Raw genomic sequence first — 25,603 nt, 5'->3', positions numbered from 1 at the left:
TATGCTATTTTGAGGTAAAGAGAGCAAGAGAATAAAGCTTGCTTCTTGTTCCTGCAGGGGTGGTTTTAGGCAAGTTGTTGTGCCATGCATTTAGAATTTGGTGCCTTGTCCTCTCTTGGAAATGTCTTCCCCTGCAGCCCCTGTGTGGATGCCAGAAGGTTCCTTCCCTTCCAGCTGGTGCTGCTGCCTCTGTGTAAGCACCATCAGTTGCACTCCTTGTCCGTGCCTGTGGCTTCCCCTGCCCAAACTTGCTCCTGGTTATCCCTCGTGGCCTGAGACTTTGGTGGCTGAAACAGCTGGTGAGGACTTCAGTGCTCTTAGAGCAGTACATGGTGACATGTGGTGTCTCTCCTTTCATACACTTTCTATGTTACTAATAATTCTCAAAAATTGGGGTAGTGGTTTGTGTCAGATTCATTTGGGAAACAGACCTTGATATCTGTCGGGGAAAAAAATGGATTTGCTTAATATCTCAACATATAATTTTAATGTATTTTAAAAGAGAGAGCATTGTAAAACCCAAATACCTGTCAGCTGTGTGGGTTTTTCCCCCTTTTACATATAAGAGTAGCTGATTTACTAAGAAAAATATTAGTTAAGTCTTATTTAGAAGTCATCTCTCATGGAGGAAGACATAGGAGGGATTATTATTTTCAGATGCATTATGTTGTAGGTACAATGTGCTTCTTAAAGGGGGAACAAAAACCAGGAAACTATGTGAGGAAAGAGGAAGAAAAAGAATGGAGAAAGAAAAACACCATATTAGGTGTGAAGTAGTGTGTTTTTGTGAGAAATGTTTACTGCAACTGAAAGGGGGAAATAATGAAGACTGACTTTGAATGCAGTTGGTAAGCATGCTACAGACCTCTGGGATCATTCTCCCACCTCTTCAAGTTGAGCCAAAAATGTGAAAAAGATAGCTGGTCAAACAACATTGTGAAATTTGTCAGTTTATTCAAAAGTGCACGGTCATATTTGCAGACAGCCGAGGTAAACAATTATCACAGACTGTGGGCAAGTCTGTTACTGTTTCCCCCAGTCTCTTGGGTAAGTTGGGAGAGCATGTTTTGAAGTGCTGTCCAAAACCTAGGCCTTTGGTGAACTCCATGTAGAAATACACTCTGGAGTCAGTGGTTCCGTGCATAGCTGCAGTGGTATTCCATGCTCATATTGAGACTGAGAGCAGCATATGAGTCATTTATGGGGCTGTCAAGTCAGTCTCCTCTGCCTGTGCTTTACTAATGGACTCCTAATGAGAGCCACAGGGTGAACATGCCAGAGAAGTGGGCTTTGTGTTGGTGGTGAACTGTGGCCTTCACAGGAGATAGCTGTTTTGGGGGCGAGCTCCAGCCTTCGAATGGTTGGGGTTGGAAGTGACCTAGTCCAACCCTTGTGTCATAGGCAGGCACACCTTGCACTAACTAGACCATGTTGCTCAAAGCCCCATCCAGCCTAGCCTTGGACCAGTTCTAGGGATGGAACACCCACAACTTCACTGGGCTGCCTGTGCCTCACCACCTTCAGAGTGAAGAACTTCTTCCTTAAATATTCTGTAGTCTAAATCTACTCTCCTATATTTGAAAACCATGACCTGTCACAATAGACCCTGATAAAAAGCCCCTCTCAGGCTTTCTTAAAAGCCCTCATTATGTATAAAGAGTGAGCAATAAGGTCTCTCCAGAGTCCCGGCTCTTTTCAGGCTGAACAACCCCAAACTCTCTCAGCCTGTCTCCGTGGGAGAGGTCTTCATGACAAGCGTTATTTGCTGATGGAGACTCAAGATGTTGATACTGGTGTGCCTTGAAGTGGACTTCAGGTGGTGATGGAGGTCAGGCTACTAAAGCAATTGCTACTAATTCTCAAATTTTAAGTGCCCTTATGTTTGTGTTGGCTTTATAAATCAGTTCCCACCTGTAGAAGTCACAAGAATTTGAAAGTTTTGACTGTTTTTCTTCCTGAAGCAGAGAAGCTTGCTAACTGTCATGATGTTGAGAAAAATTAGAAAAGATAACCTGAGTGCCTGCTTCATGGTTTAGACTAAGCAGAACAGAAAGAGCTGTTTAATTACTTGTCAGAAAAAAAGCTCAAAAAATAGAGAATTTGAAATAATTTGTAGTGTGTGTTTTTGTTTTTCTGGCTTCCTAGCCTTAGCAGTATTAGTACCCTGCTATTTCTGCAATTTTGTCAAGAGTCTGGGGATGACAGAGCACATCCTAATGGCACTTCAGAAAGCAGGCAATATTAAAAAATAAATTTCTGATTATCTGCAAGATGCTTGACAGATCGAATTGTTAATAGAAACATAGAAATGAAACTGTATTTGAACTATTTTTTTTGTTTATCAAACTCCCTTAAAATAAATCTTAAGATTTAAGAGAGAAAAGACTTAGTTAAATTTTTTGCCATGTCTTCCCATACAAGCCTTTGTATGTGCCATATTACAAATGATAACATATTGCCGCATTGTGCGGAATGTTGTAGGTTAAACTGGTGTGGAACACATTTGCACTAAGTAGGGTTTATGCCCAGAATTACAAGGCTACACACATTTATGTATATTTTTGGCTTTCTGCTTCTCATTTGGAGTATTAGTAAATAGTTACACCCTTGAACAACCTGTTACGCAGCTCAAAATCCATTGCCAGGCCTCTGCAGAATGGGAATACAGCCTTTTATTTGCTGGTTGCTTTTCAGGGGCTTCCAGGCATGGATTGTCTGGACTGGTGTTTACACATCATACGTATGCCTGCACCTGTCAGTGGTCAATAAACCATCTATAAATACTAATCATTTAACTAACTGAAAGTGTTTTCTTTGTAATGTAAATTTTTTCTTTGTCTCGTTTTATTTAATTTTTAACTTTTGATCATGTAGTCTCCTTGCCTTCCTATGCTTATTATGTAGAATGAAAACTTGGGAACACCAAGGAATAATTCAAGATTCAAATGTGTAAATGCATAGATTTAGCTATATTAAATGTTTATTTTTCTACTGGAAGCTTATGCATGGAACAGTCTGGAATGCAGTTGTGAATATCTGTGGTGACAGTGCTGGTTGTAGGATTTGGAAGTAGTTTTCTAGGTGGATTTTGAGTTTTGGGCAGAGGAAATGAGTTCTATGCCAGTATAAATTCACTCGTCAAGTCGTTCTGTGGGAAGTACTCTTCATGCTCCTCGGGCAACGTATTGAGAAGGCCACTCTTTAGATCATCATGGTGTTTTTTCCATGATATTTTTTAAAAAGAAATGCTGCCTTTTTACATGGTTGTTACAAAAAAAAATGATTTATCTGCTTTAGTGATAGAATGGATTGGGTTGGGATCAACCTTAGAGATCATCTAATTCAACCCCCTGCCATGGACAGGGACACCTTCCATTAGATCAAGTTGCTTGAAGCCACATCCAAACTGGTCTTGAACACTTTTGGGGATGGGATATTCATGGTTTCTCTGGGTAGCTTGTTCTAGCACCTTACCACCTAAGCCTAAAGAATTTCTAACCTAATCTAAATCTTTTCTCTTAGTTTGAAACCATTCTTCTGTTATCCTATCACTGTCTGTGTAAGAAGTCACTCTCTCTTTAATCCCTCTTAAGGAATGAAATTGGTGACTTTAATACTGTCTTTGGTGTTATTTTTCAGACAGTGAAAGAGTAAGATAATATTTGACTCTTTCAATTTGAAATTTTCTTTGCATCAGGGATAGTTGTAAATCTGGTCTTCTTTTCTGAGTAGGTACGTTTTTACTATAGCAGGAACATTTGAAAGGTATATAACTTAGTTATCTCTTGATGTAGAAGTCAAAGTTGCCTTATCACTTGCATAGTAAGAAAAGCATTTATTCTAAATAAGAATTAGGGGGAAATTGCATTTTCATTTGTGGAAAACCACTGCAAACTTGCTGGCAACAACCTCCAGCTGACTTGCAGTATCGCTATAATGCCTATTGAACGCTTTTGTGACAGCTTGTTTCTGTTGTTTCTGCTGAAGTTTAGCCTGTAAAGTCAAGATATCTTGATCTGAGAGATGGGAAGATGGTTAAATTACATCATCATGGAAGAATAGCAGCGTACTTAGCTTTAAAGCCATTCACGACTACATTGGCACCCCTTTGTTATACAGTGTAGCTGCAAACGAACTGCAGCAATAATGAACCAATCCATCTAAATCACAGCAGCTGAACAACTGACTGTTCCATCTCAAAATGCAAATGCTTTGTGCAGAATGGATTTAATTGTAAATGTTTGCTTAGTAGGGAATATGAGCCTTTTAGTTTGTGACAATAATTGTGAATACAAAGACCCACAGAATTTTAGGGTTTACATAGCTTGTCCCTGTTCTCATAACAATATTTCAAAGTCACTTTTTTAAAATGTACCATTTGGCTTTTTTCTAGCCAGTGAATAGAACTCTAAATGCCCAATCTCCAAGTGGTGTTTTGGAAACTGAAGGATAAATTTAGCTCTATGTACTTAGATCAGGCAGAATTTTGTGTTATATTTCCTTCAAATCTATGTTAGGGCTTTTATGTAGCTTCAGATAAGAAGAGGAAAAAAATGCTGACTTTCAGAGCTTGAATTTGTTTTGCTGTGCAGAAATGTCGAGTGTAACTTAGAGTATTAAGCATTTTCTTTGAGGTTCTAGTAAGGTGCCTCTCAAACAATTAGAAGGTTACTGTGAAGAATTTCTTTTCTAGTCAAACTAACAAGCAAAACCCCTCTGTATTAAAATCTTCATTCTTTGTTAAATTCCTGAAGCCTGACTGCTTGAGTGCAGCTCAAGAGGGTGAATCTCTCTCACTGTTTTGAATGAATTAAAATAAAGGAGCATTGTCATTTTGGGAAAAGAAAAAGCTCGCCGAGCTTCATCAAAAAAAGCAAGAAAGCAGGAATACCTGCCTCCAGGCTGTTCTTAGGTATCTGTGTGAGGAAAAACAGATACAACTTGGAAAACAGACACACATGAAATGTGTGTGTTTATGCTTCTTTTGGCATTTTCCGTGTTCTTTAATAGCCTTCACATGTGGATTAGTCCTTCTGAAAAAAAAAGGCAACCAAGCCCCCTAAAGAATAGGCCTTTGTGACACTAGAGGAGTTTACTGTGCCAAAGTTATGGTAAGAATTTGTAAATTTTGGCTGCTGAACTACTTCCTTCCCCTGCTATGTTTTTATGTTGGAAGCTTGTAAATGTGGAATAGAGGGTGTTTTTTGGTTTTGGTTGTTTTTTTGGGTTTTTTTTTGGGGGGGGGTGTTGGCGGCGGGGGTTTGTTGTTGGGGTTTTTTTAATGACAATGCAAACATTCATTTCACAAACTAAACCTCCTGTTCACATGACACTGCTGCTGTATATAAACACCCTGTTGATCTTGTTCTGCAGAAGTGTTTGTTGGGCTTCCTGAGTCATACGGAAATGCTCCACTGCTCTTCTTGGGGCTGTGCTGTGGACTTGAGCTGTATCTGCTCAGATTTAGTTTCCAAATTAATGGCCCTAAAAGACAAGTTTTTATTTTGAACAGGGCCCTCGCAGTTGGGATGTTTTTCTATGCCTCTGTGTTTAAAATTTTTCATTCTGCCATCTTAGCAGTAGGTTTTGTCTTGATTAAAGCTGAACCTGTTGGGAAGGTGTTTGATGCTTCATAGTCACAAACCTCTCTTCCTCTTATATATAATGTTGTTTGCAAGTTCATACAGATCTTAGTTTGTGGCAGGCAATAGCTCAGGCTGAAAGAGCTGTGCAGGGCACACAGGCCCAAGAGGACGCTGGTGGCTGCACTGCCAGGTGAGCTTTCCCAGCACCCTGGGATGCAGTGATGAGCTGTGCAGCACAGTTGACTTAACAGGGGTTTTCTGGAGTAACCAAGAGCAGAATTAGAGTCCAAGGCTAGACTGTCATGGTGACAAAATATTTAGAAAACATTTTCTTGCTTGAAACAAAAGCTTGGATTGTGCAACGCGAAGTACTGTCCCAGTGTAATAAACGATGCTGTGTATTTTTAAAGAGTTCTGTGTGTTCCCTGTCAGCACTTTACAGATGCAGCATGTTCAGGTAAAATGAGGATTTTTTCCTCCAGACTGTTGCTTTTACAAGCTGGGTTAATTCTCACCCTTTATGCAGTGGGGTTGCAAAGATGTGGCAGCCAAATGTGACCTCACATTTTGAGCACAGTGGGACAGCCCTGTTAAAGACAGATGCAATGGAGCATCTTCTCTTCAGGCATGGTGGCTCAGCTGTGTTAGGAGCAGTTGCTTAAACTTACACCTTGTAATTGGCATAGACTGATCTGATTTCTAGTGTGCTCTGTGACCAGACTTGGTGATTGCTTTTATTGGGTTAGAATGTGCTGTTCTTGCTGCAGTAGGAACTTTTTGTTCTGTAGGTGTTTCATCCTTCCGTAATAACTCATGTAACTTTCTTTTTGTTAATGCCTGAGCTTTTGTGATGCCCCAGTCTTACCAATATCTACCATCTGACTTGAATGGAAGCCACAGGTCTAAAATGTATGTAGAAGATTGTTCATTGGGAATAATATAAAATGATTTTAAGATGAGCAAACCTATGAGAACAGAACAAAGACTGTTAGCCAACCATGTACCATTCAGTTCAGCACACTGCACCATTTGGAATTAATGTATATTTTTCCCAGTCTAGTGTGTGTTTCCTGGGTAATATCAGTTGTAATTTCAGAGAAAGCATGATTTTACATGTATCCCGCCTTTTCTACTTAGAGCAGCAGGTGGCCAGATTTCTTTCTGAAAATAGTGACTCGTCTCAGCTCTACAGCAGCTCTAAGCAGATCAGCTGCAGAGACTTTTTTAATCTTCGAAGTTGATTTTTTCAAAGTTCTTGTAGTTGTTGGACTATGCTGTTACTCTTGAAAATGGAAAACAAAAGTAAAACATGGAGGGGGTTAATATACTTTGCTGAGGTTTGCATCATCTTGCATCTTTGTATGCTTGGCATGTAACCGTGGCCCATTCAGAGTGCGGCTCTGAACAGGGCAGAGCTCGTTCTTTAGGCTGCTGCTTTGTGCCTGCCACTAGTTCCTCTGTTGCATTGAGCTACAAAACCAGCTGCTTTTGCTTTTCATACCTATTTTTACCATCTCTAATTTGCTATTAAGATGTTAACTTCTGCCTCCCGTTAGCATAGCATGTGTCTATACTGTGACTACAACGTAGAGGCAAGCAGGCACTTACATGCTTTCTCTTGTGCTACCCTTTCACACTTGGGAAATGGTCCCTGTAAACAGCTGCAGTGCTGCTTTATTATCCTCTTCAAAAGCTCTGGCTCCTTGTTTTGCTTATAAAAGGCCCCAATGAACTTGTAATGTGTGTGTACTGAGACTGCTGCTCCCAGCAATGCCCAGTATCCGTCCCCCTTTTTGTGTGTGTCTGTGTCTGGCTTTCCATTGTCCCTGTCCTGTGACAGTGAACTCTTGCAGAACAGGGACTGTCTCATTGTTCCATGTGTACAGCAGGTGGCTCAGATACAGATGTGTATCTGAAGTTGCTGTGTACTGCAGTAATACAAATCATTATGTTACAGAAAAGCTGCATCTAAAATAGGGGAAAAAATTCAGATAGTAAGTTATAAAACTGTAATAAGTTTTATGTCCTTTTAAGGATTGGGGTTTGGGTTTGTTTTTTACTAATCCTCTGACATGTTACTGGTAGGATTATGCAAAAAAATGAATATATATGAAGTTCTCTTCACATTTTAAGAAATCTTTCCTATGGCCAGAGGAAAGCTTTCTTCTTGGGAGCTGCTCCAGGCTACAAGGAATGGGCTACTTCACAATAGCTCTTACTGGTTTCTTGGAGAGTTTTGTTTATTCCAGTGAATAGAGTGGGTGTGCTTATGGCAAAACCTCATGTTTCTGGAGACTTTCCTCTTTTCAGGCATTATTTTAGAAATGGAATGACACACAACAGGATGTGTGGTTGTAGATACATGTTCATGCTTCAGGGGCCATGCATACCTTTGTGACCATGTACAATCCTGTGCTTTTTCTCTCATCATTCATGTGGTACAATAAACCATGGAGGAACAGTGGATTCATTTCTCCTTTTTTATGCTCAGAACACACAGAATGTATTGATACTCATCTTTCTGTTGACCCATAAAATGCTCAGTCCAGTTATTGGAGGTAAGGAGATAAAAATGAGGGCATATGGCCAAGCAAGCTTGAGATTTTATTCCCCAAATTTTATTTGAAAATTGCAGTTTGATAAAATTGCATTTGTTCTATTCTGAGTGGGGCCACTCAGAATGCTGTAAGAGAATTCCTAACAGTAATAGTGCATGTAGATAATTCAGAATTAGAAAACATACCAGGAATGGGAAACCTTGAGCAGTGCACAGCCTCTGGAATTTGTTTTATCTGAGACAATATTGTTGTGTGAAGTCTAGAGCCAAGGTCTCCATATGAAACTACGTTAGACCTGTGTTTGGATCTGTGTATGAAATGAGATAGCTGTAGTACCAAAGGGACTTATTTTATTTCTTATTGTTATTTAACCTAAACTTACTAGAACAGGGAGATTCTTGAAGGATGTATGTCTAATACCAGCTTCCTGTTAAACTTTCACTAATTATTTTAAAATTATACCTAGAATCTGCCATAGATGTTTTTAATTTTCTGCTTTGAAAACTTGATACGCCTTCCTTCCTTTTCCCACAATACCAGGATAGTGGTGGTTATTTTAGAAATTGTTTTCCTTGTCCAGGTTTGGACTTCTGAATGCAAATAGCCCTAATATCTGATACCCTCTTCCATTTTTTTTTGGGCTGGAAATGCTGTTGCTAAAAGGCATATCCATTACCCATTCATTGTGGCCATGGGGCCACAATGGTGAAGAGGTGTCTGATGCATGAAGGTACCATCCTGAAACTGAGAATCAAAGCCAGTCTTCCCCTGCTCTGCCACAAACTTCCTCCTCATACAATCACCTCTGACAGGGTTATTTTTCTCTCTCTGTGCCCCAGTTCCCTGTCTGTAAAGTGGTGATAACAGCACTTCCTTACCTCACGGGGATGTTGTGAGGACAAATGCAGCTCAAGCTGTGGGGCTCTTGGATACTGTGGTAACTGGGAGCACAGATGGAAAGAAGGGAGATGTTCCACATCAAAACTTTTTGTTCTTTGAGCCCAGTGGTAGATTATGTCACTGTTGTGAGTGTGACTTCCACTGAAGTCATGGCTTGACTGGTGCCATATCTTCCCCCCAAAGGCTTCCTTGCTCACTTCTGTGTGCCGACAGGGAAAGCCCTTAATGTCCTTATGTCCTTCTGAATGTGATTGTTTGGGTCCTTGGCTGCAGGCTCTGTGAGCCCAAGAGCCTGAGTGAGTCTTGCTATCTGTTTTCCAGCCTGGCCAGCTCCACAGTTACTTAATGAAGTGTGGGCTTCTGGCACCAGGCACCCAGGGCATTTCACAGATTAACTCACACCCTGGAAGGAGTTAAAAATACGTATGAATGGATTTTCACTTTTGAAATCCAGACTACTGTAGCAATTACTCTGAACAAGCCCTGGACTGCAGTGTGACCAGAAGAAAGCAATTGTCCCTGACATAACTGGTTAAATTTCATAGAAACCACATCCTTTGTGTTGCCACTGACAACATAACATTCCTTAATGTTTAATTTCAAGCAAGGCTTTATTACCCAGCTGTACATGCAAGCATACTTTCTTCTAAAGAATTTCTGACCAGAGTCACCACAGTGAAGCTCTTTCCATTTTAATGTGGACTTTATAATCTTGATTATAAATAGTACACACAGGTAAGAGACAGAAAAACTATCTGCTTAATATGTACATTGTGACATCTCTGAAGGGAAGGAGGCAGTGAGTTGAGTATTTGTTCAATTGAATCTTGTTCATGCAAATGAGTTTGGTTTTGGTAGCTTTTTGGGCCAGAAGGTAGAAGTATACTTAATTTATCGCTTGTTCCTTGGAACATGGGGCTCATGTCATCTTTCTTGTTCACCTGCCTTGATAAATTCTATATTTAGTTGTCTCTGCCCATCCACTTGAACAGGCCAAAAATAACTTCAGTGTAATCCATCCTCTCTGTCCTTTCCTCTCCACCCCTTCCCCTCCCCTTTCCTTTCCTGCTGCTAGGTTTAGGGCATTCAGTTGTTTGGGAAGTGGTGTTTGTTTTGCCTTGTTTCCTTACAAGCAAGGTTGGAGGGCAGGAGAAAACATTTATACTCCGGCATAAAATTGTTGTGAAGAGTATGCAAACTGTCAGAAACACTTCCTCCTCCTTACAACATTTGCTGAGGGGTCAGAGTGTGTGCTGAATATGTGGAGGGAGGTGGAGCAGAGAGGTTGGGAAATGACTTGCATGTGGCATACATCTGTCTGACAAAAAGCCAACCGTGCCAAGGGATAAATGGACAAACAAATAGTGTTTCTGTTCTGAACTCAGAGGTTCAGAACTTAAAGTTTGCGCAGGAGCAATTCTTCAGATAAGTTTCCAATTGGACCTTGACTTGTGTTGTGCAAACATGTAGCAGCTAGCACAGAGGAGTCTGTCATCTAAAACCCTGCCTGGGAGAGGAGCTGGACACAGGCTGTGCTTTGCATGGCTTCTCCTGTATCCCACAGTGGGCATATATATATATATGTTTATGTGTGTGTGTGCACAGTCTTAACACAGATCAACACTGGCTAAAACCCCCAGAAGTATTTAAGCCTAAACCCCTTGCCTTTAGCATGAATTAAGGTGAAGCAGCATTTCTGTTAATCTGGCTGTGGACATTGGCTGGTTTTAGATAAAGAATGTCCACTGAATTTACCAAAAGGCTTGCTGTCTATGTTATCTTAAATATTATTGTCTTCCACTATTAAGCTGATAGGGATTTAAGGGAAATGGTATTGTTTTGGTGAAACTGCTTTGAAATACAGCCTGCCAAGTTCTTGCATCTTGAGCTGAGTGTTGGGGATGTTGTTGTTCCTGACAGACATGTTGTCTGGAGGTGTAGGGGGACTGATTGTTCCAACAAAAAAAATGTTACTTTGGGTAACTCAAGCATTTTTTTATTAAAGATTAGTTAAAGAGGCTGATGTGGAGCAGAAAGATTGAGGCAAAACCATTTAATTAATGCCTAGTATAATTCAAGTTGTTATCTCATTAAATTTTTCTTTTCAGTTTCTGCTTTTCAAAAGAAAGACATTTTCTTTTTTTTTCTTATTTTTGCATTCATAAATTGTTGCAGGACAGAAGGAAGAAAGACTCAGTTTTGAAAATCAGTCACAATTCTAAAGATTAAAATTCTTTGTTCTTCCTCCTCTTTTGCCTGTGTGCCAATAAAAGCCTGAGCCGTGTGGCAGTGCAGCCCCATTTTGACTTGCACCCTGGACAGCTGATTGGAGGACACTGATCATGTAGAGTTTTCTGTGGTGTGAACTGTGTTGGGCAGTACAGTGGAACCACTCACCAGACCTGGCTTGCACTCAGGAGCCAAAATCCTGGTTTGAACCTCTACGCTGTGCATTTGTAACAGGGCTCACTCCCAGAGCCTCCCCTCTGTGCAGTGGTGTCCGATTGCCTTGGCCCCCGTGCTCAGTCCTGCTTTTAAGGCAAAGGGCACTTGAGTTTCTAGGAATGTTAATTCCTTACTTTGCAAGCACAAATATGCACTCTGGGTGTTTGGAAAGGAGTGGGCCCCGAATTTAGAGCTTACACTCCCAGGCACGGTGTAATCCTGTTAGGAGTCTGGGTTGCTGTGATGGTCCTGGGCAGGCCATGCTGCCTTGCAGGCATCTGCTTCTTTGCCAATTGAGTCAAGTCAATATCCTCAAAACTGTAATTTACACTGTAATGATGGATTACACTTGTCATGGTTTACAGAATTCTGTGCTGTGTGTTTAATAAAAGAAAACGCTTTCTAATGCTTATTGTTTCTGAAGTCCAACATGTCTGAACTAAAGCTCAGTGTATACAAGGCAAACTATACTTTAATTTTACAATTGTCTGATGGGACTTTGCGATTTATTTGTTGTTACTTCCTTAATGATGTTGCAGTCAGAGGCACTGTTTTGCTAAATGTTGTGTAAAAAGTAAATTGTAGCACAGCAGATGTTGGTATTTGGATGGATGTCGGTGCAATGGGGGGACAGCAACAGTCATCTCTGTCAGCTGTCTTCAGGCTCGGCAGGCCTGCTGCGTGGTTACTTTGGTGTGTAAAAACAGCTCGTTTTGCAACTGGGAAGTTTGGCATTACATTTGGCACTGAGCCATGTAGCTGGGTTAGCACAAGTGTTTATCCAGTGATTTTCTCAAAATTGGTAACTTGGAGAAAATGTTATGAAACTCAGTACGAAGAAGGGGGGAATATGGATGAACCTCTTGCTAAAAGGCATTGATGTTTATAATCCTAAATTCCATTAAAAAGAAATTCCTTTTATTTCCCTCACTCCTGTCTCTTTTGCTTTATCATCATCATCCTTTTTCTAGCTTACTGTTTACAGTTTGCTTTTTGAAGATTAAGACATGGAAGCATACCTGATGAAATGCCACAACCCCCGTTCTCTCCATCCTGCATGCTGTTATGAATTAGGTGCAAAGAATAGAAGACTGCAAACAAAGCTGTTCAATTGCTACCAACCAAAATTTGGTAGAAATTCCAACTGCACCATGAAACGAGAACCTGCTTGTATGCATATCTGCGGAGCAGTTGATTTCTGTATGATAAATTACTGTAAATTTTACCTTTGGGTTAAGTACAACAATCTTTGCAGGCCATCAAGAATTTTTCATAGAACTTGTGTTAATATTGGATATATTTCTTTATGGAAGTAGAAATTTAGACTGCATTTGCAGTAGGGACAGGCAAGAGCATGTGGTAGTTTTGCAGAGCAGCAGCTTGCCAGATTTTATACCTGAATTTTGGAACCTGTTGATTTAATGTTCATTGGGAAGCTTTATCATAAAGGATTAATTTTTTGAAACCATTTTAATCTTGTACTTTGTGATTAAATAACTAGATGTCTTCATTGCTTAAAAAGGATTTTATTTTTTAGAAATGGGAAAATGATTAAGTTAGGAAATTTGGATTCTCTTATGAGGGGAAGAAAAGCATATAGAAAAACATTCTCTCAAACCAGTGATAGTGATATGGTAGTGAACTTGCGCTGAGTTAATCTTGTAGTTGAGCTACAATTTTACCACCAAATATAATACTAGGACAGTCATTTTCATTTGGATCCTTTGTTCTCTCTCTTTTTTTCTTTTTTCATTTTTTTAAAGAAGAGGGTGTTACCTGTACCGGCCAATTTCTACAGCCAAATGTGTCTTCATTTAGAAAACCATAATTTGCAGTAAGTCTGCCCACAACCAAGGTTTAGTTAGTGTGTGGTGAATACATGAAAATTGCAAGTGTTCAGTGACTGCTTTTTGGAAACATTTTTGTCTCTTAGTTTGATACTCAGGCTGTAATCCTGAAGTTAAAAAGGTTTTCTCACAGGGGATGGGGAAATAAATGTGCAAAAGCCTTAATAGGGGAATAATATAAACCTTATAGCTTCCCCAGTCCAGAGGGTGGTACATTGAACCAGAGGGTGTGACATTGGAAGATTTTCCTGTGAATGTTGGCTGTGCCTGTGAAAGGAGCAGGGTCAGTGCAGCGATACTGTGCTCACAGCCACGTTAGCTCTGCAGGACATACCTATGTGTCTGTGTGTATCTAAAGGATATAGCTTTGATATTTCAACTTGCTGGATTTGGCTGCCTGTCAAGAACAAGGTACTAAGTGGGAAGCATACTCTTCCCACAGACTGGGCACAGCCTGTGCTTCCAGCTGCCTGAGTTGGTGCTGGGACAGGAGCAGGAGAGGACTGGTGATGGCCACAGGCACAAGTGGTATGGCCTGGGCTGGGGGTCAGGCTGCAGCCTCTCCCTGCTCTGCCTGTGCTCTCAGTCCAGTCAGCACCTTCCCTTCTGCCTGTCAGACACCCAGCTTGTCCCTTTGTCAACACTGCTCTCTAACACAGCTATTTGAGCCAGAGTTGTAGCCACATCTTAACTCACGTCTAGCACAGTTTTCTGCCTCCCAAAGGTGCCTCTATGCCCCGTCTTTTCTTCTGGCAGCAGCAAGGTTTGCAGGGTGGCCTTGCTTGGCTTGATCCCTGGAGCAGCAGAGGAGCCCCCAGCAGCTGCCACCTGAGCTGGAAACATCAGCTCAAGGACCAGTGGCAGGAAATGCTGTAAAAAAAAAAAAAAGCAGAGTGTGTGCTAGGCATCCAGCAGTGCTTGCATGGAGGCTTTTCTGTACATGTGTCTGTACCTTCCTTGTTAAGAGTCCCTGAGGCATGAGCGTAGCCCCAGATGGCCTTCAGGAATGTTACCCCAGGTGACCTGTAGAGCTTCTTCTCTCCCACTTTTTTTTTTTTTAAAAAATATATATATAAACAAGAAAAAGCAAAAAGCTGTTGTATGATTTTAAAGCCTTATTTAAGCTTTATTTATGGGTTTCTGGTGTTTCCTGGAAAGCTGTTGTTGCAAGTTTTACACCTGATGGGTAGCTGTAATGCGGTTAGGCAAGGGATGTGTTTTGGAGTTTGTTTTGCTTCTGTTCTTTGGGGACATCCTACTGGGAGTGGGAAAATGGACCTATGGAGAGTGCACTGTGCTCAGTTATGGGATAGGGCTTTCAGGATTCAGGTGGATGAAGGAATGTGTGTGGTGAGGAGCAGTTGTGCAGTGTGCTGTGCTTGGAAAACCAGGTGTGGAGGAAAGGTAGGGCTGATGCAGCAGTCCCTGACCTCAGAAGATCCAGTGAGGCAAGTGCCAGATTTGATGCCCACAGAAACAGGTGTGAGTTTAGGGCAGGCTGGGGATGATGTTTGTTTTTCCACTGCTTGTAGGAGCAGTTTGAATAGAAAAGATTGGAATTTTGCGATGTCGTTCCAAAACAAAATGAAGAGGCACCACAGACTGTAAACTAATTCAAGCTCCCATCTTCTGTGTCTTTCTGCTTTCCACTTTTGTGTGGGATATACTGTTCATTTTTTATAATGTTTTTAAAATGAAAAGTGAATTTAGTGTAGCAAGATGCTGTTGGCAACAAGGAAATTAATTTATGGTACCAGTGTCAAGGTAGGTGGGTCTTTATTGTGTCTTCTTTCAGGTTGGTCTTTATTTCATTTGTCCTTGTGTAAGAAACAGATCTTCATGTGACTGGAATGCACCTGTCCTGGAGCTCGGAGCTGTTACAGAGGAGTATAATGAGCTTAATATAATAGATAACTTTTGGGTTAAGAAATAGCTGTGATTATATGTGTGTCTTTTAGTTGTATTTTAGACATGTTTCTATGTCACAGGGCTAAATTGTTGTACCACTGAAACCCAGCAGAAATTTTGCTGTTTGGTTATATTAAGACTCAACATTTTTACTGTCTATTATAAAAATAAATGAGTTGTAATAGTGTGTCTGACTGAGCTTGTGACCCTGTTAAGGCAGCAGTGTGGATTGTGCTCTGCTTTACAGTGATGACACACCTTAGTCCAAGGCACAGAAATCCTTGGCAGAGTTTTCTTATGCCTTTGTTACTCAGCTAAGTTCACCAGAGCTGCGGTGGCTGTTCTGCTCTTACGCTACTCAGTGGTGAAGTTGCTTTAATAAATTCTCAGCATGCAATTAAGTTACTTTGCAAAATTCCTCTGAAGTGAGGCAGCACTCCTGTTATCTGGAGGAGATTTTCATTGCTGAGTTTGGGGTAGTGACTCAGTAAAACTTATCTGTGGAATACTAAATTTGGAGGCGTAACCAGGAGGTTGCCATGATAACAAATATTAGGACTTGCTTTCTGGGAAGTGCTCCTAATTTTTCCATTGATGGCCATTAAATGCCTCAAGATAAATTAAACTTTTTATTAGAACTAACATGGTCTCCTTGTGCTCCTCCAGGATTTTGTAGACTTGCTGGTGACAAAACGAAGAAGGAAAATCCAAATTAGCCCCAGCCCTATAAAGACACCCCCTCTTTTTTAATGTTGCTTATTTTTTCCATTGAAATGTTTGCTTAACTTAACTTTCATTCATCTTTCTACGAAATATTTATCAGTTTGTATAAACATGTTTAAAATTCTACATTGATTTTATATTCTTGGCACTCTAAAGAAATTTCCTGATGCACAGCATGATCACACAATTACTGGTAGAGCCTTTATTGTAAGTGACCGAAAACAACTCTGTGCATTTATGTTGAAAATTAGGACTCAAACCTAGAAGCAAAAGGATAACAATACAATGTGTTAATTTCTTACTTTCCATAAATTGCTTATTTATTAAAATCCATGTTCTACAGCTTAGTTTTTACAAAGAGAGCTTTTTTTCCCCCTCTTTAAACTGCTTCTGAAGTTGGTTCATATCTATTTTAGAAAGGATGCTGTTTGCATAAATCTCCCCTAATGTCCTTTAGCCTTTTTTTTTCTCCATTTCTTTACAATTCCCTGAGGTTTTGATTCACTTTGTGAATGACACAATGATGTGGTAATGGGAGCCTAGAAGAGCAAGCCAGGGACTCAAGGAGTGGTGGATGAAAACATCCTCAGTGTGGACGTTTTCTGTTTTCTTCATGGCTGTGTCTGGCTTTTTCCCTCTCTTGCTCTTGCTTTCTCGTGGGCTCCCACCCCCCAGGCTACCAGGTCATCTCTCAGCCTCACCAACTTTGGGGTTTTAATGAGCAACCTCTGCTGGGTACTTTCCACGTTTAATGTTCATAAAGCAAATAAATGTATTATAAAAATCATTCTTGCTCGAGTCTTTAACTCACCTAATCTTTTTTTAATGGGGCAGAATGAGATAAGGGACCTAAAGTAATTTTTAATCAATTAATGATACTTTTCTGAACATCCCCGATGTTTAGGTCGCTTGAGGAATACAAGTTAAAAAACTGTGATTTCAGTCTTAGTTTGTTCTGGAAGAGCTTTGGTTTGTGTTTTTTTGCTTTGTCTCCTCCAACACTCTGCCAGTCTCTAGATAGGATTTACTGAAGAACAAAATTGGGTTTGTGATACTCAAATTGGGCATGTGTTCAGATAAGCACAAGAGTCATGCCTAAGGATTCTTAGGCAAAAGGTAAAATAATTGAATCAATGTTCAGATGCCGTCTAGAAAAGCCCATCCTTGTTCAAAGGGTGTGGTGTGTTTGGTGTTTCTGGTTTAGTTTTTATTTTTCTTTGTATTTGTAGTAGACATAAAATCTCTGGAAGACTAAGTCACACTGTTTTTATAAGTACATGGGGTGTATTTAAGAGCCTGATTTGCAGAAATATTGACTGTATTCAAATGGAGCTTGTAGCTACCTCCTTCCTCTAAGGGATGATATTTAAAAACTTGCAGAGGCTTAATAGCTTAAGTGCCTTGTTAGCTGCTTGTGCTATTTTCCATCATAGTGTCAAGATAAAAATTACTTGGGGAGAAATAATTGTTCTAAGTATGCCTAATTCAGTTCAGCACATCTGACACCTCCTCTGTCATTTTTATTTATTTATAAAAATGGGAGAGAGTTGGGCACCTCTCAAAAACAGAGAAATACATGATGGCACTTTCTTTTACAGAAGTGTTTTATTTTGTTAAAATTCTATTGCTGCTTGCAAGTTTATGCAGCAAGGATTTCTCTAATCATGTTGGAGACCTCATGGTAGTTTTAAGTTCTTTTGTTCACACCATGAGGTAGTGAAGATGCAATTCCCTCTGAGATTGTTTTCAGTATAGCTTAAGAAATCACTTTATATTTTCCTGTAATTTATGTAGCTATCCTTAAAACTGCTGTTTTTAATGAAATTTCATTTACATCTTCTCCCACTGGACACAGCTGTAGGTTAGGACTAGCCTGACTAAGCTGTGCCAAAGGTAGGAGTAAGGAGTTTTTTACATGCTGATTAATTCTCTTTTGCTCCTTTGGGAATATCTGGTATTGCTTAAATTGATTGCTGTAAGCAATATGGCAACATTTTTGACCTTCTAAACTGAAATTCAGCAAAAAAAAAAAAAGAAAAGAAAAGTATAAACCTCGATGTTTCAGTTTTACATAACTATACAGTTGAAGTATAGTGGTAAAAATACAGAGGTGTCATCTCCTGCAGTGGTGGTGTTGGCTGGTGATCTCAAACCCTTTGGTGGAGATAGAATCTGAGAACGTGGTAGTTGTCCATCCCCTGCACAGAGAAAGTATTGGGTGAGAATCTGTTTTTCTTTCTCTGTAATCTGGCTTCTCATCTCTCCCATGGCCAGTTCTGTGAATCAGAGCACCCGTTGCCTTCCTTAGGTGTTTCCCACCTGTGCTGTTGTGTAACTAAAGACGGCAGCTTCCAGTACGTTTACTTTTCTACACAGCTTTGTGGGAAGCCCTAAGCCAATGCTCTGTGCTGCTTTCTGAAGTTAATTTACAGATGTGGGGTGCCAGGTGACCAGAAGTTGTCCTCCCACAACTCCCTTTGTCGCTCAAAGGCCAGACAGCTCATCCTTCACCCTTTGCCCCACCTCCGGTGCCCACCTCCCTCCTCCTTCCCTCCCTCCCTATTCCCCCAAGATATGATAATGAAGCAGGTGCCCTGTATTGCAACTCTCCCAGAGCTTGAGAAACGGCAAGAGGTTTAGAAAAGCTGAAACCAAGGAGGAGGAGGCGGCACTTCTCCTGAACCTGCTGACAGTCACGTCAGTCACGGCCTTGCACCCCACAGCCGTCCCACTGCCCGTGGGGGAAGAAAGTGGGGAACCGATTTGTCGTGGCCCGAATCAGCCCACTGGGGCTGTGGGACCCCGCGTTAGAGCCGTGCCAGGCACAGAGGAGCCGAGCTGTGCAGTGTTGGCCATGCACAGAGGAGCCGAGCTGTGCAGTGTTGGCCATGCCCAGAGGAGCCGAGCTGTGCAGTGTTGGCCATGCCCAGAGGAGCCGAGCTGTGCAGTGTTGGCCATGCCCAGAGGAGCCGAGCTGTGCAGTGTTGGCCATGCCCAGAGGAGCCGAGCTGTGCAGTGTTGGCCATGCCCAGAGGAGCCGAGCTGTTCCCGCAGCGCTGGCCTGGCGCAGCGGCCGTGGGCTGTGGGTGACCTCCCCACCGGGGAGCAGCCCCGCCAGCAGGCCCAGCCACCTCATTGAGATTCCAGGCACAGGGAGAGCCTCTGCAGCTGTACGCTGGAGGCGGTGGCTGAGGAGGCATCCAGAGAGGGGCCCCAAAAAAATCATCAAAGAACCGGCCCCTTCGCTGCGCCTCTGAATAGGCAGACAAACCAGAGGTCCTCCTTTCTCCGCCACTGTGTTGGGAAAGACATTAACATAACCTCTTTTCTTTTTCCCTTTCTTTTTGATTTTCCCAAGCTACTGAAAATTTACTGTGCTTAAATATCTTGTTCTGACAATTTGCTAAGGGGAGCGAAGGGTGGTGCACCAGCCGGGTGGGTGTCTGTGTGACTATTTTTATAAAAAACAAAACGTTTCAGCTGAGAGTTTTCATTCGGGTCACCCTAGACTTAATTGTTTGGTGTCAGGTCGTTAAGATCCAGAATTAGCTCCCTGCACTTGGAAAGCGTTTGCTTCTGAGTGCTTTAGAAATGCAAAGGCAAGTTTTCAAACCCTGCTCTCTTTCTCCAAATCTGTTTTGATTTCAGCTGGCTTTGAAGCGAGTGGACGCTTACTCAGTTTACTCAAGCAGTAAGAACTATAACTGTAAATCCTCATCCCACTCCTCAGCAGGAGCGAGATGGCAGCTCCTGAAAGCTTCACGTCTTTAAGGAAATTGGCATCTGTTTTCCGAGCCCTTATTAGGCCGACAGGATGTAGACCACTTCTCATGGCCATTGAGGCTCAGGAATGAGTCACTCCGCCTTTGATGGGTGGCACATTAGAGCTGCGATTGGCATAACTTTCATGTTCCCTCGGACAGGAACTGGGGCTGTACAAGCAAGGGAGTGCCGTACATCACCAGAGCGTGTGGGAATGTAGAGAGGGCTTGCATAACTCAAAAGCTCTCATTTTTTGAGTGTTATGCTTAAATGCAATTAAAGGTTCTACTTTTGATGCTCAGAGCAGAAAGTTTAATGCATTGTTTATTGGTAGATTTGTGGTAGCCACTTGACTGCATTTCCTATTACTGAGACTCTGTTTTCAGTCAGTGCTCCTGGGCTTGTTACTCGGTTACTTTGGGCCATAAGAAAGTTAACAGTCAGTGGGGTGCTTTTCTAAATACCAAGGGTAGTAGCATTGGATACTGACTTGGTTAACCTAATGATTTTTTTTTTTCAAACCATTGGTATGTATGAGTTGATTTAAAAAAAAAAAAAAGCAGAGGCTTCTTAAATATAGTCTGTTCTGAATTAAAGGGTGTGGTGTTGGCTTTGAATGAGCTTGATGCAGCAACAAGCATGCAGCAGTTGGTAAATAAAGATGGATTTTCTTTTGTTCTGCTGGTGCTTGCTGCTCATTATTCTCCACTTACCCCGTGAGCTTCCCAGGGAGTGGCAGCTGTTTCTGATGTTAGACACTCTATCAGTGGTAGACAGCTCCAGATTCGGTGAGATACTGTTGTGGGGAGCAGAGGAAAATAATCTAACCCTGCATTATTGTAAATCCTCAGTAGAATTAACTTTTCATGAACCAAAGGAGTTTTGTGTTTAACTTTTTCTGAAATATTCAGGCATAAGTGTGCTTTGCAGTATGTGTTACAGCGAAAAAGCTTTTCTGGCATGAGATGGATTTACTTTCTGAGTGTGTGTTAAGTATTTTAATGTGCAGTGTGTGGGGGCAGACACAAGGCAATAAAGGGAAATCAGTCTATAACAATCTTTGTGTATGTTTCCAGATATATACAGCTTGGGAATCTTTGCAATTTGGAAATTGCTTGGAGTAAACAGAATGGTACATAAAGATTTTAAATAATAAAGCTAGCAAGCTACAGAGGAGTCTGTTTGGTTCCAGGATTTTATATGAAGGATTTATAACCCATGCTTTTGCTTTCCTGTCTCTGCAGTGTTAGCATTCTGTTACTGAAAACAAAGAAGGCTCTGCCAGGGCATTACACAAGCAATGAATCACAGAGGAAAAAATGTTTTGCTTTGTAAATTGTTCACTTTTCCATGGTGGATCATTATTTTTTTTTTTTTAGTGTTGTCTGATAGAATTTGCCACACATGCTTGCATTTACTGTACTCGGTACGATTCTTTCTAGTGTGACTACATAACTGCTAATATTAGTGACTTCAACTAACTTCTTCTTGTGATTCTTAAAAACAAAACCGCAACAGGAACAAAGAACAGAGGGCAAAAATTGAAACAGCTCAGTTCACTCTTGAGGCATGACAGCTTGCTGAGTATATCGGAGGAAGGAAAAGGTGTTGATGTTTTTCAGACAGCTTTGTCCCAGCAGTTCCACATAATTATTTTGTCTGTATTGACAAACTCCCTTTTCTGCCTCCAGTACTCAGATTTTCTGTCACCTTTTGATGTGGTCCTTTTGGGCTGTAGACCGTTTATAGTCTTTTAGCTAATCCTAAAAATATGAACTTGTTTCTTAAGAATATGCACTTTGTACATCTTTTTGATGACTGTTGGTGAATCTGTGTGTCCAGGCTTCTGCAGAGGAATGATAGCTTGAATGTAAAATTATGCTTGGATATCATTTCTTTGGCAAGTCGCACACCAGGCGATGTCTTACCACTTTTTTGCAGGATGCAGAAGTACAACCTCACTGTGTTATATAATAAAATTTTGTACCACAGATGCTGCACTGTGCCTCATACTCTCCTTGGAAAGTATAATCAATATGTTGAATTGTTATATTACAGTATTTGTTAAGAATGAATTTTCAGACATGCGGAAAAAAAAAATAAATAAAATCATATTACTTATTTGCAAATTAAAAAGGTGGATCAGGAACCATAACCAGCTAAAGCAATGCTTAAAGGAAGATCCAGGTAGAATGATCCGTGCAGAAAGACTGGTGGTAATGAAATCCTTGATTTTTCACACAAAAGCAGTGAGTGTGGAGGAGGATGCTATATCTGTATGGAATGCACCATTTTAAAGACTGTGTGATTAATCCTGTTAGAGGATGTGTTTCTAAAAGAGAAGCAGATCGGTGGGATAAAGCTGTAAGAAAGTATGAGAGCCAAACATAAGCATCTAATCTCAGAGAAAGTCTCCTGTGACAGTACAGTGTAATTCAGTTTAAAATTATGTATACTTCACTGCAAATAACCAGATAATAATTTTAGAATCTGCAAAAAATTAATGCCCCATCTGTAAATGCCAGTGGAGATGTGTAGCATAAATGAGGGAGTAAGGAAAGTAGAAACTCAGTAATGTCCCTGTCCAGGTATTTTTTGTCCCATCCAATCTGGATTTAGTACTAAGTGCAGATATGATAAAGGGTAGGTGGGGGGTCATTAGGTCTCCTGGGTGTGCTTTATGCAAGAGAAGAAAATACCAACGAGTCAGGTATGTAACAGCATGTTCCAAAATCCTGATAGTCTGGGCAGCCACCTCCCCAACCTGCTTACCTGGCAAGCCTCTAGTCTGGGTTGAGTGTGCCACATATCTTCTCATCCCTGTAGTCACATCTGTATAATGGTAATGAGATTGGACTAATCTCACTGATCCGGGCCAAGTTGGACTGGCAATTTAAATGTGAAAGGCTTCATAATCTTCTGCTGATCACAGAAAATTTTCAGCATTTAATTAAGGTCAGAACTAAAAAGATGATGACAACAAAACCTTCTACCTTTACCTCCTTGCCTGTAAATGTTAAACCATGACAGGTGAGTTCTTCTGAAATTCCTGGAGCGATGATGACACTTTTGTAAATGCTTTATAGGTTGGTGGAACACTTAGAGCGGTAACAGCCATCTCTAAAAGAAACAATGAGAAGGTTTGTGCTCCTTTTCCTCTCCTCTTTCTTGCCCCATACCTGTTTCATCAGTTCAAATGGATGTTTTCTGCAGATACGGCCACTGCAAAGGTGGCTCTGTGTGACTCTCTCTTACAGTTCAGTAGTTCTTAGTTTTTTGCTTTAAATTAGGAAATTGAAAGCCCACTGAGGATTAAAGAGGTGAAAGCAGCTGGTGGGGGGACTGTGCACACCCGTGTCTGTGTTGTGTGGGTGTCGGGGTCGCTTCTGCTTCTTTGTGCAGGAGGGAGAAGGATGAGTGTGAACAGAGAAGTGACACAGCTGCTGCCCGAAGCAGGTTGAAACTACACCACAGACGGAGAGGAGGTCTGTGGGGAGAGGAAGGAGACAAAGCAGCTGCAAGGGAGTTCCTGTGGCAAGGTGCACTTCACTGGGAGAGAAATCACTAGTAGAGGAAAGCTGAGCAATGGGAAAATATGAGAGGAGCCTGGGAGAACAGGAGAGCAGCAGAAGGTTGCCAGAGCCCATATATCTGGTGAGCCTTCTCTCACTGTTCTTGGTTGTCTGAAAAGCTTGCCAGCAGGTGAACCTGTGGGCACTGAGCAGCAGCCGCTGCAGGGCAGCATTACAGGGTTCACAGGCGTGGTCCTGCTGTGGCAGGCAGGAAGACAGTTCAGCTCCTAGTGTGCTCCCTCATCTTCTCCCCAGTGTTAAACAAATCAGTGAGAACCAATACAGAATGGAGGAGGGTATGTTTGATACCTGGCTGCGGGTGTTTTGTAGTTGACCATTTGCTTTTAAAATTTCTAAATCAGTTGTTGGGGTGAGCAGAATTGGAAAAGTGTGGTCAGTACTGTGTTTAGAATAATACCTTGAATGAGATTTTTGTGACTCAGTTGAGTAGAAACATTACTGCAAGACCTTGTAGGGCCTAGAGGGGCAGCTTGGTGCCATGAAAAGCTATTTGAGGTTCTTGAGAGACTGCCTCAGAAAACAATGATCTGCTCAATAAGCAAAAATTTGAGGCATACTGACAGTCATCCAGAAGAGCCATTGGTGGGACTTCTGTCTGCCTTCCCTGAAGACCAGCTTAATAAATCCAGTAAATAACTGAGGTTTTGATTAACTCTTTTCTTCTTATTCTACTGCTGAACATTTTGAATGTGGCTGTAACACAAGTCACACAAGTGTCACCTGTGCAGGTTACTCAGGTGAGCAGTAGCGTGGTGTGAGCAGTGGGTGTTTCCTCAGACAAAGAAAGGTTGCATATCTTTCAGAGTAGATGTTTGTTTTCAACTTTGTGGTGGCTATACATCATCCAGTGTTTTCCCCTTCATATTGTGATACATCATCTTGTATTTCATGCTTGAGTTGTTGTGAGAGAAGTGAGTGATGTTATGTAACATAAGCAGAGAATTATCTTCTTATGGTCTGAAAGTGACTGTTGGTTTGATAAAGCAGTTGACTAATTAGTAAATTACCCATTGTTGTTTAAAATACTTGCGCTGCAAAATGTAAATGAAAAAAATTTCTCCACTTGTCAGTATGAAAAATGACAATAGCAAAAATAATACATAGGACATCTGCTCTGATTTTTTTAAAATTTAAAATGCATTTAAGGCAGATGTTGCAGAATTTGAATGGAAATTGAAGTAGATGGAAGAACAAAACATAGCTGTTTACCTTTTATGAAGTCCCATTTTTACAGCTAACATTGCTATCAGTATGTGACTCAGTGCCTGTATTTTTCCGCTGTTTGTATCAGAGCGAACTGAATGTTCTTAAAACTGCTGCTGTCAGGATGACATATAGTTCCAATATTAACAGAAATTATTGGTGTGTCAGTATTTCGGGGTGTTTTCTGATCTTGTTTCCCTTTGCCCATCCTCTCTTTCCAGGAGAATACATCAAAACATGGAGGCCGCGGTATTTTCTGTTGAAGAATGATGGCACCTTCATTGGCTACAAGGAACGGCCACAGGATGTTGACCAGCGAGAATCACCTTTAAATAACTTCTCAGTAGCTCGTAAGTGTTTTTAGCTGCTCTCTTGTTCAGTTTGGGGGTTGATGTCTTCTTGTAACGTAGCTGATAAGCTGCATCTCAGAAACATTCAGATCTGCCCAGAGCGATGTATCTAAACACCAAGTGTGTTTATTTGAACTAAATCCCACTGTGTTTCTCAGAAGTGATTGTAACGTGGAGGTTTGATGCTCTGCTTAATTTTTTTTTTAAGTTTTCTAGTAAATTGCCGTTTCTGGTTATTGAATGAAATGGGTTTATTTGTTAATATTTTGTGTGTATGTTAGTTAGCAAATTGCTTTAAAGTGAAAATTCACCCAGGTGCATGTATCTGGCAGGTAGGTACAGCAGAAGCATTTTTGCCATCAGATCTGGATTCCAGTGGCATTGACATAGATCAGAGTTATTTAATTGTTAGCGTAAAAGAATGTGGAGTGGGCACATTTTAATGAAGCACACTTGGATTTTCTTAATTTTGAACATAAACCCATAGTTCTTCTATCAAAGCCAACAAAAGGGTTTGGAAATAGTAACATCTCCTAACCTCTGCACTCTCTATTATGCAAATATTTCCGACTTTGCTCAGGTGCTGCAGCACAGGATGTGATAGAAGACTCTGAAGATAATTTCCTTTTCTTGCTCATGTTTTTAACCTTTCGCTGTATACTTCCAGCTTTTATTTTCTCCTGTTCTTAATCTTTCCTGTCTCATGATCTGCCTGTCTCGTTCCACCAC

General features: G+C 41.0%; 1 protein-coding gene across 21 annotated transcripts in view; it reads left to right on the top strand.

Annotated features, from left to right (window-relative positions):
* The window catches only part of AKT1 (AKT serine/threonine kinase 1), a 77,828-nt gene that overhangs the window by 13,928 nt on the left and 38,297 nt on the right, over nucleotides 1–25,603 (top strand). For all 21 annotated transcript variants that reach the window (XM_086895947.1, XM_086895951.1, XM_086895952.1 and 18 more), the window contains one exon: nucleotides 24,746–24,874. In XM_086895947.1, the coding sequence (XP_086752073.1) occupies nucleotides 24,746–24,874 (129 nt within the window). The remainder of the gene's footprint in view (nucleotides 1–24,745; nucleotides 24,875–25,603) is intronic.

Source organism: Cyanistes caeruleus, chromosome 6, assembly GCF_971803275.1.
Source record: "Cyanistes caeruleus chromosome 6, bCyaCae1.hap1.1, whole genome shotgun sequence".
Lineage (NCBI taxonomy): Eukaryota > Metazoa > Chordata > Aves > Passeriformes > Paridae > Cyanistes > Cyanistes caeruleus.
Note: the sequence above shows the minus strand (reverse complement) of the source record. Positions and strands in the feature narration are given on the sequence as shown.